Source organism: Neovison vison, chromosome 11, assembly GCF_020171115.1.
Source record: "Neovison vison isolate M4711 chromosome 11, ASM_NN_V1, whole genome shotgun sequence".
In the NCBI taxonomy this organism is placed as follows: domain Eukaryota; kingdom Metazoa; phylum Chordata; class Mammalia; order Carnivora; family Mustelidae; genus Neogale; species Neogale vison.
In genome coordinates this window covers 142837560-142851711 of record NC_058101.1, presented here as the reverse complement: position 1 = coordinate 142851711, position 14152 = coordinate 142837560, and the positions used below count along the sequence as shown (strand labels likewise).

The 14152-nt window shown below is 32.6% G+C and overlaps 1 protein-coding gene across 4 annotated transcripts in view; it reads right to left on the bottom strand.

The window, feature by feature from the left end:
- The window catches only part of LRBA (LPS responsive beige-like anchor protein), a 731946-nt gene that overhangs the window by 202449 nt on the left and 515345 nt on the right, over positions 1 to 14152 (bottom strand). For all 4 annotated transcript variants that reach the window (XM_044224882.1, XM_044224884.1, XM_044224883.1 and 1 more), the window contains one exon: positions 1842 to 1959. In XM_044224882.1, coding sequence (XP_044080817.1) covers positions 1842 to 1959 — 118 coding nt within the window. The remainder of the gene's footprint in view (positions 1 to 1841; positions 1960 to 14152) is intronic.

The following is a 14152-nucleotide window of genomic DNA, read 5'->3' as shown; positions in this document are numbered from 1 at the left end:
ACATGAAGCTGAGATTAACTACATTTTGAATTTACAAAATTGAATTTTAGCAAGTTAAACATATATATCTGGAGTTTCTATAAATATTTAAAGTTTTAACTTTACATATTTAACAGTCTAACACCAAAGATACTATAGATATAAGTACTAAATTGTCACATATTTATTTCCAATGATGAAGTTTAAAAATTATTCTCTTTACAATTTTTATGTTTAATAATTTGTATGTTCACATAATCCAGAACAATGTGTGACCTAAAAGGAAAACTTTTCCTCTATAGTTAATAATCAAATTTATATGTTTTCTAATCATCTCTACGTCAATAATAACACAATTTGAGACTATCAAGAAACACAACCAATACACAATACATATTTAGTACATGAATGTTAATTTATTAATCATCTATAAATTTTTGATCTTCTTAAGAAATACGAAAATAAATTCAAAATCATGGGAGAGAATTTAGAAGGTATCAATTTGGACAGTCTTAAAATTTTAATTGTATTATAATTTTACCATCATAACCACTATGTACTCATCTAGAAAATGATCCCTTTTCTCTACCCAATTTAAAAAAAATTCTTCAGAAAAAATCTATTACTCTGGTATAGTTTTAAATACTGGCATTACCAGCATGTTTCAGGTAAATAAGGACATGATCATTCACTAAGGTGTCATATATACATATCCAACATACCTTTTTAATAAGCTATTCCTATATATCCATTATTACATTGAATATAGGGGGAAAAAAACTACAACAGAAAAACTATCATAATTTTATGGCAGAAACAAAGGTCATGAAGGAAAGGCGAAAGAAAAACACACAAAACCAGGGATGCATAAGAAATTTTAAAGGAGTAAAATATGAACGAGGATGAGCAAGTAATAAATACTGTAAGACTGTAACAAAACCCCTTTGGGACAGTGACAATGCAGGCTGAACTAAAGAGTGAAACATTCACTTGATTATTTGCCTGGAAGAATAATGTTTACATTGGGAAAAAGAGGTACGTACAGGGGAGACGACCAAATAGGAAGGGAAGATACATCTCCATCTAAAGAAATCTGTATTCTAAAAAGACACTTCACTCCATAAAGGGAAAATAATGTGTATATGGAATATATCTTACTTAGTGTAGATTTTTTTAAATGACAATGTGTAGATTATAGAAAGAGAAAATAAAACTTCAATCTACTTATGTATAAGGAGTATGTACTATAAGTCACTAGGTTTTATATATTCTCCCTGGTATGCCTCCACTCATACCCACCAATGCTTTTACTTCAAGTTCACCTTGTCTCTCCTATTTGTCTTAATGAATTTCAGCAACTTCCATTTTAAACCCACAAATCGAATTTTAGTTCTTTCAAGAATGATGTAATACAAAGCAACCAGGACACTTGAGTACCATTTTCTGATGGTCCCTTTATAAATGGCAATAGATTAGACTAAAGATTGAATAAGTGTATCAATTATTTGATTACCCTCTCCCCTCTATAAATGCATCCACCTTCCAGAAGGAGTTTAAGCATCAGAGCAATACTGAGAACATCAAAATTCCCCAACTGACTAAATAGTTATTCGCCATATTTAGAAAACTTTTCACTAATCTGTAATATGGCCAGAAAACTAAAACTACTACAAATAATTCTAAGAATGACCAAATGGGGAAAAAAAAACCATGAAAATGCATGTGGTTCAAAAATGAGGTCAGTATGGCAGAGAGTAGACTACAAATTACTATCTAAATGGAAACAATACGGTATGTTCAAAAATAAAATCTGAAAGAGGTGGAGGTTAGCTTTATAACAATATACTTCTGAAACATATTACCTCTGTTTGCCATAAAGATCTCCAAAGCTGTATTTTGCAAAAGATAACGACGAGAAAAGATTGATCGTATCTCTGTGAATAGCCATTTTCCATGCAGCCCATCTGTATATGCCAGGATCTAGTGAGGAAAAAAATAAGCCCAAGTAAGTAACAACAGTTTCATTTTTTCTTTTTGTTTTTTCCCCTGAATAAAACAGAAAATACCCTATTAAGAAAAATAATTTCTAAAAACTGCAAAAAGTTAGGAAAATAATTTGGAGGGAGACTAAGAAAACAGACTGCAACTTACATAAAGGAAACAATGAAAAAGCAGAGCAAAATTATAAAACATCTATTTAGAAATATATTTGGGGCATATAAAAGCACTGATGTGCGGCACCTGAGTGGCTCAGTGGGTTAAAGCCTCTGCCTTCAGCTCAGGTCATGATCCCAGGGTTCTGGGATTGAGCCCCACATCAGGCTCTCTGCTCAGTGGGGAACCTGCTTCCTCTCCTCTCTCTGTCTGCCTCTCTGCCTACTTGTGATCTCTGTCAAGTAAATGAATTTTTAAAAAAATCTTAAAAAAAAAATAAAAGCCCTGATGTAATCTGTTGCTTTTTAGGAAATACAAATTTCACTATTTAGTGATCAGGTTTTGAATCCTGTTATGGAAAGTTAAGTTTTAGATAAAAAGAAGGAAAACTTCAGAAGAATGCCCTACGTGCTTATAGATCACATATACAATTCAGTTTCATATAATACAAATTTAATGTACTCAGAAATATATTTTTTATGTTATGTGAGGTTTTTATCAGGTTTTGTTTAAGTACAGTTGAAACACAATGTTACCTTAGTTTCAGGTGTATAACTTAGTGATTTGACAAGTTTACACATTATGCTATGTTCACTGTTAAGTGTAGCTACCATCTGTCCTATTATATTGCTATTACAGTATTATTGACTGCATTCCTAATGCTGTGCCTTTTATTCCTCTGACTCATTCATTTCTTAACTGGAAGCCTGTACCTCCCAATCCCCTTCACCCATTTTGCCCAGCCCCATCCCTCCCCTCTGGCAACCCTCAGTTTGTTCTCTGTATTTAGAGGTCTGACTCTGCTTTTTGCTTAGTATTTGTTTTGTGGGTTTTTTTTGTTTGTTTTCTTTTTTTTAAGTTTCTATTGCAGAAGTACCTTTTATATGCTTTAAAATATATATTTAGAGCAAATCCTAAGAGTTCTCATTGCAAGGAGAAATTTCCCCTTTTTCTTTTTTAAAAAAAATTATATCTATATGAGGAGATGAATAAACATATTGTGGTAATCATTTCACAATATATGTACAAGAAACCATCATGATGTATTCTTTAACTAATACAGTGATGTATGTCTGTTTTTTAATAAAACAAAAAATTATATATCTTCAGGTTCATAACTTCAAAAAAAAATCACATTTTAAGGTCACTGTTAAGCCAACAGTCACTCATTCAGAAAGCACAAAGACTGACTGTATAAGAGGTTAAGTATCATTTTGTCAGCTAGGCTAAACACAAACCTGCAAATGAACTCAACATAATCTCTCTATGGAGTAGGTGGTTGTCAGAGTAACTTGTTACAATTCTTGTCATCCCATGTGACAGACGCAGTAGCTTAGAATGCTTTGCCAACTCAAAGTAATCCTGTCTTTAGTCCTAAGCCACTTTGCTGCTTTGTTATTCAAGTTTTGTTTTTTAAAAAGTTCATTTCAAAAGCTTAATTATGAAGGTGTTAAAGGAAAACCAGATGTGGCATTTCTTACATAAGTACTTCACCTATTATTAATTTAATAAAGAAAATGAGATGCATTTACTATCAAAACCTAATGAAAATCCCTGAAAGCAAATAATTAAGATATCTCTTTCTCAAAAGTAACCACCATTAAAAAATTCAAATGGAATGACATGTGATTATGATATTGAAAGGTAGGGACAAAGATGGGATAAGCAAGGAGAGGAAAAAATAATGAGAAGAATTTATCCCACAAGAACTTTCTTTTTCTATATTCATTTCCATATTCTAGATTTTAAATACCAAAAAATCTATATTCCTCAATGTAAAAATGCAATTTCTTTGGTAAAAAAAAACCTACCTTATTTAATTCACTAAGTATGTATTTAGATTTTTCTACGAATTCTATTTTTGGCACTAAGGATCTAAAAACAAAAGAATAACTCCAAGTCTCAGTGTTTTTTGAAAAACAAAACAAAAGTTCTAAGGACCAAACAAACTTTTAGTTTTAAAACTGGTGATACAGACATCTATTTTCATTCAGCCAATACCTGCATAAATAAGATCAGGAGAAATGAACAGGAAAAGAAAGAATAAAACTGTAAGTCTTACTCTCAAGATTTTTTTTTAAAGATTTTATTTATTTATTTGTCAGAGAGAGAGCGAGCACAGGCAGACAGAGAGGCAGGCAGAGGCAGAGGGAGAAGCAGGCTCCCCGCCGAGCAAGGAGCCCGATGCGGGACTCGATCCCAGGACGCCGGGATCATGACCCGAGCCGAAGGCAGCTGCCCAACCAACTGAGCCACCCAGGCAGAGGCTACATATACATGGTCTCTCACCATGACCAGTAGGCCCAAGCCTCCAGAGCCTACAGTGCCTCCTACTTGGTCTCTCTTGGTCTCTCTATCTTACCAGAGCAGAATCTACTATGACCAGAGGAGCCAAAGAAAAAAAACTTTTAATAGAATTTTAAAATATAAATCAGATCACATCATTCATGCATTTAATGACCATCCCACTACATGCATAATAAACACTGACACTCTTTATAATTATTTATAATGCCTTACATCTGAGACTCGCTGATGAGCCCAATTCATTCCTTTTAGGGGCCTTCACAGATACTTTCTCGTCTGACTCAAATGTTCTCCCAAATCCTCACATAATTAGCTGATTCTCACATTAGATTTTTGCTCCAATGTCACCAACTCAGAGAAGCCACTGGATCTAAACCCTACTTCTTCCATAACCACCTCAAACTCATCAGATTTCCTTCACAACACTTATCATTACTTGAAATTATTATCAGCTTGCTTGTCCATTGTCTCTATTCAGCACTAAAATATTAGAGTATTAGTTCTACCAGAACGAAGACTTTTAGTATACTCTATTTCCATTGTCTAGAACAATGTCTGACAAAAAGCAGATTTTTTGAATGATTACATGAGTCAGTGAATAGCAACCTAAGCTCAATATATGGCCCAAATTCATTTTGTTTGGACCATATGACATTTTAACAAAGTATTGAGATTTCTGGTTTCTCAGAAAAACTAGGGCATCTGTCAAACCTAGATCTATCTGCCACATGGTAACAACTGACATACACCCATCATTTTGGCACAGTCTCTACTCATTCATTCATTTACTATTAACTGTCCAGTTCCTGTTGGCATTTGAATTTGCCACCCTAGACTTACCAAGTAGGAGACAATCTAGTATATGTTCTGTAACACTTAGACTCCAACCTAGTATCCAATTGTTAGTAAGGAGAATGAGAGCCAGACCAATTAAATAGTTAATACAAAGTCCCTTGGGAAGTTAGTGGCAGAGTCCAGCCTACTTCCATATTCTCCAATACAAAAATACAAAGGTTACAATATACATTCCACATTGTCACATTTGTAAAGGGCTTAAATATTTGTTAAACTATAACTCAACTTATCAGAATCTTCATCAACTACATTTGTCTTCCTGTCCTTGGGTTATAGGTGAAAGAAGGAAATCAAAGAATACAAATAACAAAGACTCCTCTAAGGTCTATGATATGCTAAGGATATCACACACTAACCTGAAAATTCTACCTTTTATATCTATAAAGCTATATAATAAAACCTGTTGCTCATAATGGTGGGTTCAGTCACTATAAGATCATGGCCATGCAACTAAACATTTAATTATATTCAAAGATACTTCAATTATTAATAAAAACATGCATACTAAAACAATACTATAAGATTTTTAATGTACTGAAGGTTTTCTAATAAAAAATTCAATTTATATCCCATACCTTTAAACAGCATAGTTATTAAAAAACTGACTTAAAAGTGGGATGCTTCTTTAAAATGTTTTATTACCAAATCATCTTCACAACTGCAGAAAATGACATAAACCCCATGTACCCATTACTCAACCATATAAAATCCTCACATTTTCCCATCTTATTGCATATCTTTAAAAAAATAAAGCATTTTAGAGGTATTGACATTCCCATATATAACTCTTCCTAATCTCATTTTCCTTCTTTGTGAGAGCAAATCACTATTCTTGTTTTAAGCTTCATCATTTCCATGTCAGTTTTTACACTATTAGTACATATACATCCATAAATAATACCCACCATTGTTTTATATGTTTTCAAACCGATATAAATCAGGTATCATACTGAAGGTATGACAGTAGTGTGCTTTCAAATTAAATATAATTTGGTCTATTGTGTTGAAAGTGAGAGAAAAAGAAACAGGAGGAGAGAAGACAAAATTATATAAAATTGCCATACGTATCGAAAATTAAAATCACACACAAAAAACTAGCCTGACTTAAAGAGAATTAACAAATGAAATTCTATACTTACGGTCAAGACAGCTGGGTTAAAATGAAACAAAAAATCTTTTAAGTAATACAAGTAGTAGCTGAAATTGATGTAATAACATTTCTTTAAGGTATTCATTAGGAAAAGGTGTCAGTACTGAAATGCAGCTGAGGCCTAGCTAAGCAAGAGGTTTATTTCTTATTGGAATAGTATATTCCTGGTCTGAGGCTTCACTTCAAAGTCTCTAGAGTTCAATTAAAACTGGATTAGGTAGAAGCAGACCCTTCTTTGGGACTTTCTGTTCGCTGAAACTCTACATACACTGACAGCACCCTAGACAGAGGTCTAGCCCTCCAATGAATCAGTTGCTATGGAAACCGTATCATTATCATTGCTCTGCAGTTATGACCCCAAGTCTAGAATAGCTTGAAAGCTTAAGCCCACAGACTCTTTGAATGTTTATCACCTTGTTTTAATAAGGTTAGTATTAATAGTAAAAGTAAATTCAACTTTATTTTTAATAATTTGTTTAACAAGGATATTTAATTAAAATGTTGAGATAAGAGAGGAAAGAAAGAAATCAGCACTTAATTTTAAATATACACACATACACATTCATCAAGTGTATATACCATTTCTTTACATTAAAAATATCAAACATATCTTTAAAATTTTTACCTAAAAATTGAGCCTTCTGAAAAGGGATATATTATTTTTCCCAAATGATACACACAATAATTTCTTCTATCTTTCAAATAATGTACTGTGAATACATATAAAAACTTCTTCACCCTGTTGCATTTATTGGCTTAAAGGAAATCATTTTTTCCACTTTCCTTTTAATCATTTATTTTGAAAAGCTTATGAATTTATTCAAATAAAACTTTCTTCTGTTTGCTCATCCTCTGAGAGAAATAGAAATCTATTTATTGCCCAATTGCATAATTTTCTTGAATATCAAGCTTTAAAAGAATTTTTAAGTAGTCTCTAAAAACAAAGTCATATTTGCTTCATTTAAGTAAAGAAAAAAAGTTTTGTTTTCAAAAACTATACAAACTACCCTCAGTAAATTTAAAATGTTTTTTTAAAATTTTAAAGGGAAAAATATAAAAATGATAAAATCTTTTACCTCAAAAATAGAAATAGGTGTTTGTATATAAAAATCAGTAAAAGGCTTTTTAAAATACTCTCTTTCTTAATGTTTAAGACTAGCATTGCAAACACTAGTCCCACATATTTGTCAGGTTTTGGAGGGGTTTTTTTGTTTGTTTGTTTTTTTAGGTTTTGGAGGGTTTACTCTGAGACAATTCCATATTGATTTCTGAAGAATTTGATAATAAAAGTAAAATCAGATAATATATATCACCAAGTATACTTACAATTTTGTAACAAAACTTTTTTATAAAATATATGGAATATATTTAACATCATGAAAAATGTTTCAAACTTAATATACAAAACATAAGCCAACCATTCTATCAATTATGCGATGACACCACTGGAAGGAAAGTCAAGAAAATATTCATATTCCACTTTCATGAAAAGCAATTATAAATTAGTCACAAAGATTATACATTAATTTGAGAAAACATAAATATTTGAAATATATCTAAAATGAAAACACACTGAAAAATATTCTAATAGCAACTCATCACTAGATAAATTTACAAATTTTATTTATACCAACTGCAATGTTAACAAACTAGTAGAAAGTAATTTTAATCAAGTATTTTAAAGTTTACTATGCTGTTATTAACATAGTTTTTGGATTTTGCTGCATACAATTTTCTCTGAAATTTATTATCAAAGCATGGCACTTACGAGTTTATTCAAAAACTCAGAATTTATTCTAATAATACTGTATTCTAGTTGGCTTATGGATTTACTTCATCACCTACCACAGAACTTTTAAGTTTTCAAAGATAAATTCTTAAGTAAAACTTAGAGGTCTTATTGAATTTAAAAATGATATATAGTTGGTTGATTAAAACTTTACAATAGTAATTTTGCTATTAAATATTATCCATGAATATGCAGAATGTCTCCAAACTTTGAAAAGAGCAGAACAATGATAGCAAAAGTAAGAAAGTTATGAATATGAAAGGAAATTACCTATTAAATTAATTATGAGTTATTTAATTTTTTTCCTTCTATATAGTAAATTTCCTCCTGCTTACTAGGTACTATGATGTAGTACAGTATTCTCCTTAGCATTTTCATGGGTGACAAATTCAATTAAACATATTCATTACTCTAATGTTCTACTTGGCAGTTTAGTCAGTATGAAAAATTAAAAATATATAAATAAAATGCTACGTGACCTCTGTATTGATTGGGCTAAAATGGTTTTAGCCTGGGTGTGGATGATGGGGCAGCTGGGAGGGGCAAGAGGGGAGCACACAAACACATACACTCTTATGTTTTCTCTTCCAATTACTGAGGGAGATGATAAAACCACAGCAAATGATGTATCAGCTCATTTTATCTTATCGCTTTGGGGCTAGGTGACAATGAAGTTCATATTTCACTGGCTCCCATTGAAGATTGTGAAAATTACTTGCCCTCATGACCTGAAATTTCACTAGAAGACAGAAATTTCTCTTCTGCAAAGTAATGCAATTTTTCAGATGTCAACCTTTAGCCCAGCTTTAAAAATTAATTTCATTTATATTAACCAATGATATTGATATTTTCACAGCACACTCTTTGATACATGAAGCACTGACTGGCAAATTGATGTTGCTTTAGATGGGTAAAACTATTTTATTTTAAGCTGTTATGGCAGACAGATTTATGGCAAACTGAAATTCCCATTTCATAATTTAATATTTGTGCTGGAGTAGTGCACCTTTAAGCCCCTGGCCTGTAAATAATTCAGACGATTTAGTTGGTTCTGTTTTATTTTCAATATTCTTCAGCTTCAAAATAATTTGCATTCTAAATGATATATCATAAAAGCGATCTCTTACTTAATATATATCTTAATGAGTCAAAAGCAAATGTGGCAGTGCAGAAGTATAAAAAGAAGGTATTAAAAAAAATAAAATAAAATAAAATAAAAAATAAAAAGAAGGTATTTATATATCATCAACTAAATTTTAATTTAGTTTTTTAATTTAAATACATCTGCATCTAATTATTTTTAAAAGAAGAATCCAAAATATACCACAAAAGAATATTAAGGAACATGAATGTACGTTACTTTATTTTTCACAGCACCATGTGAGGTAAAGGTATTACACTTTCAGAAAAAGAATAAACTTAAATAACTACCTGAATTAAAGAATAGAGATATTTGGGTTCGGAGATACCTAACTTTTTTTTTTTTTTTTTTTTTTTTTTTAAAGATTTTATTTATTTATTTGACAGAGAGAGATTACAAGTAGGCAGAGAGGCAGGCAGAGAGAGAGGAGGAAGCAGGCTCCCTGCTGAGCAGAGAGCCCGATGCGGGACTCGATCCCAGGACCCCGAGATCATGACCTGAGCCGAAGGCAGCGGCTTAACCCACTGAGCCACCCAGGCGCCCGGAGATACCTAACTTTTAAATACAAACATAATAAAAACAAAACCACAATGTCAATTTTATCATGAAGAAGGTATTAAAGTGTTCCATTTGATTTTATTATGAGATAGAGAAATTACCTTGCACTATATACAAAAAAGAAAAACTTCAATATTTTGTATTAGTAAAAGAGTTACTAATATATAGTCTGGAATCTTAGCAAGTTTATTAACTTTGCCCAGTAGAGTTTTGTTTATTTCAAATGATTCCTTGAAAAGACAATCATTACCACCAATACCTTTTCTTTTTTTTTTAAGATTTTATTACTTATTTGAAAGCGAGGGCACATGTGAGCAAGTGCAGATTCCCCACTGAATAGATAGCCCAATGCGGGGCTTGACCCCAGGACTCAGAGATCATGACCAGAGCCCAAGACAAACAATCAAAAATGACTGAGCCACCCAGGCGCCTCATGACCAACACCTTTTCATTTTATTAATAAGGTAAGTTAAACATAAGTATGCATAAATTTATGCATTAATCTATACTCTCAAAAATCAGAAAAAGGCAAAAAAGACATTTCCCTCATTCAGCTATTTTCTCTCTAAAATTTTCTTAACACCGCTCTGGCCAACTTTCCATCCTCAAAATCACTTTTGCATTTTTTATGCTAACAATATGCAAATTGATTTTTACTCAAACATGCTTATATTTAATTTTTCCTTACATCAATGATATGGGGAAAATGGTAATATAAATTATAATTAATGATTTTTCCATTTTGATTGGGAAAATTCCTAGCAACACCTCAAAAACTTGTGAGAATAACATGCTATTGTCACTGAACTCAAGCTATGACGTACTTTTCCCTATTATTCCACATATTGACTCTCTAAAGTCAGGAGCTTTCTGTGCCTTAATAAAAAGTTTAATTTCAATCAACACTAATAAAAAAGTACCTAATTTTAAATATATTGGAATGTTGTATAATAAATACTTTTAAGACAATCAAAAGACACAAACTACTTTTCTTCTCAGTGCCAATTCTTTTTTTTTTTTTTTTTTTTTATTTATTTGAGAGAGAGAGACAGTGAGAGAGAGAATGAGCGAGGAGAAGGTCAGAGAGCGAAGCAGACTCCCCATGGAGCTGGGAGCCTGATGTGGGACTCGATCCCGGGACTCCAGGATCACGCCCTGAGCCGGAGGCAGTCGTTGAACCAACTGCGCCACCCAGGCGTCCCCTCAGTGCCAATTCTTATTTTATGAACTCAAACTCAATTTCAAATTGGTATCAAAAGCTCTCCGTAGATTTGTGAATTAAACCTCTAAGTTAGAAGTACCATCAGCCAGCCTGTAGCTAGACTACTTTTTGTAGCAGGTACAATGTGATTTAGCCATTAGAAGTTTCTCTGGTGAAAGGCAAGGGAAGTAAGGGCAAAAATGAACTACTGGGATTTCATCAAGATCAAAAGCTTTTGCACAGCAAAGGAACAGTTAACAAAACCAAAAGACAACTGACAGAATGGGAGAAGATATTTGCAAATGACATATCAGATAAAGGGTTAGTGTCCAAAATCTATAAAGAACTTAGCAAACTCAACACCCAAAGAACAAATAATCCAATCAAGAAATGGGCAGAGGACATGAACAGACGTTTCTGCAAAGAAGACATTCAGATGGCCAACAGACACATGAAAAAGTGCTTTATAAAAACAATTTAAACGAGATTTGGTTAACCTGATTCCACTGTGTAACTCCATAACATTGCAAAACCTCCCCAGACTGGAGTTCTTCGAGGTTAGGCCACTGGTCTTAGTAATCTTTCTGTTCTATTTATAACACCTACCACAGTGCCAGAACACAGTGACTGGTGAATACAGGGTCAGCCCAACCTTGCAAACCATATACACAAGATTCTAGGACACATGACCACAAATATTGGAAACCAGAAAGGGGTAGAAAAATGAGATGCAAAAATGTAACACAGCATTTTTAAAAAATCAAATTCAAGAATCAGAGTACTTTAACTTCCAACCAAGATAAAGTAAGAGGCCGGATTTACCCTTATACACAAATAATATTTAAAACAGATGGATGGAAAAAATTATTTTCAAGACTGTAAACATCAAGAATGAAAGACAACGATCCCTGAAGGATGAGAAAAAAATGGTGACACAAACTATTACCCCAGCTCACTGCCTCAAGAAATCTGCATGCTCCAGAGCAGCAGGAGTACCCCGGGAGGAACACTGAGGTCTCCTGAAGTACAGACAACAGCGTGGAGAACAGTGAGAGCAAGGCTGCCAGGTTCATAGGGCACAGCAGAAGAATGGAGAGTGATGGAAAGTAACAGAGCTTCTGTGTGATCCATAGTCTTTTAGCTGAGTACTCATCAACCCATGTGTTTAAAACAAACAAACAAACAAACAAACCAACAACCTGAAGCCAGTAAAAGAATTATCCCTCCAAATTACAAGGAACAATACCCAGAGCTCAAATGCCAAGGCAAAAAAACAAAAATCAAAACAAAACAAAAAAAAAAAAACCAACTCATAATTCATGGAGCACTAGGTAAAGTACTTAGAAGGGTTTTGCCTCCCTAGGGGGGAATAATTAGCCTGAAACTAAATGTTGCTCTGGTCCTACCTACCAAACTTGTTTTGTTTTTAAGATGTTTATTTATTTATTTGAGAGAGAGCGAGAGAGCGAGTGCACATGGGCACACGCACAAGCAAGGGAATGGGGCAGAAAAAGAGGGAGAGGGAATCTCAAGCAGAATCCATGCTGAGCACAGAGCTTGATCTCCAGAACCTGAGATCAAGAACTGAGCCAAAACCAAGAGCTGGAGCTTAACCCAATGAGCCACCCAGGCGCCCTCTACCTAACACACTTAAAAAGCAGGATCCCTATGGATCAAACTATTTCTAAGTAACTTAACTGTATCACAAAACAATGCATTAAAATATTTATAGACTAGAACACAACAGGGTAAAATTTATCACAGCTGGTATTTAATTCAAAATTAGCAGACCTACAAAAAAAATCGGGAAAATATCACCCATAATGAATAAAGAAATTAAACGGAACTGACCCAGAAATGACCCAGAAGACTTCTGTAGAAAAGGACATCAAATCAGACAAAACAGATTTTAGAACAAAAAATACTACTAGGGATAGATAACAGATCTATCAGCTCATTCCACTGACATGATATGAAATGATCTGATAACAGAACATTTCACTGAGAGGCCATAACCATTCCAATTGTTTAGGAACTGAATAACAGTGATTTAAAATACATGAAGCAAAAACTAAGAACTAAAATGAGAAAAATATAAACCCACAATTATAAACAGATTTCAACATTCCTCCTCAACAACTGATAAACAAGGAGGTAGAAAACCAGAAGATATGAAAAAGATTGACTATGACCTAAGACATTTATAAAACATTCCATTCAAACACGACAAAATATAAATTTACACAAACAGCATATTTTGGGTCAAAAGACCAAGCTGCAATAAATTTAGCAGACTCATATCATATAAAGTATATTCTCTGATAACAATGGAATTAAATTAGAAATCAATAACATATATCTGAAGAATTCCCAAGATTTGAGAGACTGTACTTCTGAGTAATTCATGGGTTTAAGAAGTAACAAAAAAGAAATTAAAAACCATTATGAACTGAATACAAATGAAAACACAGTATGTAAATAATTGTAAATTACAGCTAAAGCAGTGTTTAAAGGGAAACCTTTAGCACAAAACACATATACTTATGGTTAAAAAAAAAAACAGTTCTCACATAAGTGATTCAGCTTCCATTTAAAAAAACTAGAAAAATAGCAAATTAAATGCAAAGTAAGCAAAAGATGTACAAAATCAAAGTGAAAAATCAATGAAGTAGCAAACAGAAAAATAAAAGAAAAAACCCAATGAAAAAAAAACTTCTTCTTTGAAAAGAACAATACATTTTATAAACGTCTGACCCGACTAATCAGGCAAAAGAGAAAAAATACGAATTACCAATAAGAGGAATGATATCAATGAATGATCAATATCAGGAGAGAGGAAACATTACTACAGACTATGTAGACATTAAAAGAATAATAAGGGAATATTATATACAACTTATTACCACAAAATTGAACAATTTTTTATCAATGGACAAATTTCCTGAAAAACACAAACTACCAGAGCCCCCTCAAGAAATAACAGATAAAATGAATAACACTATATCTATTAAAGAAATA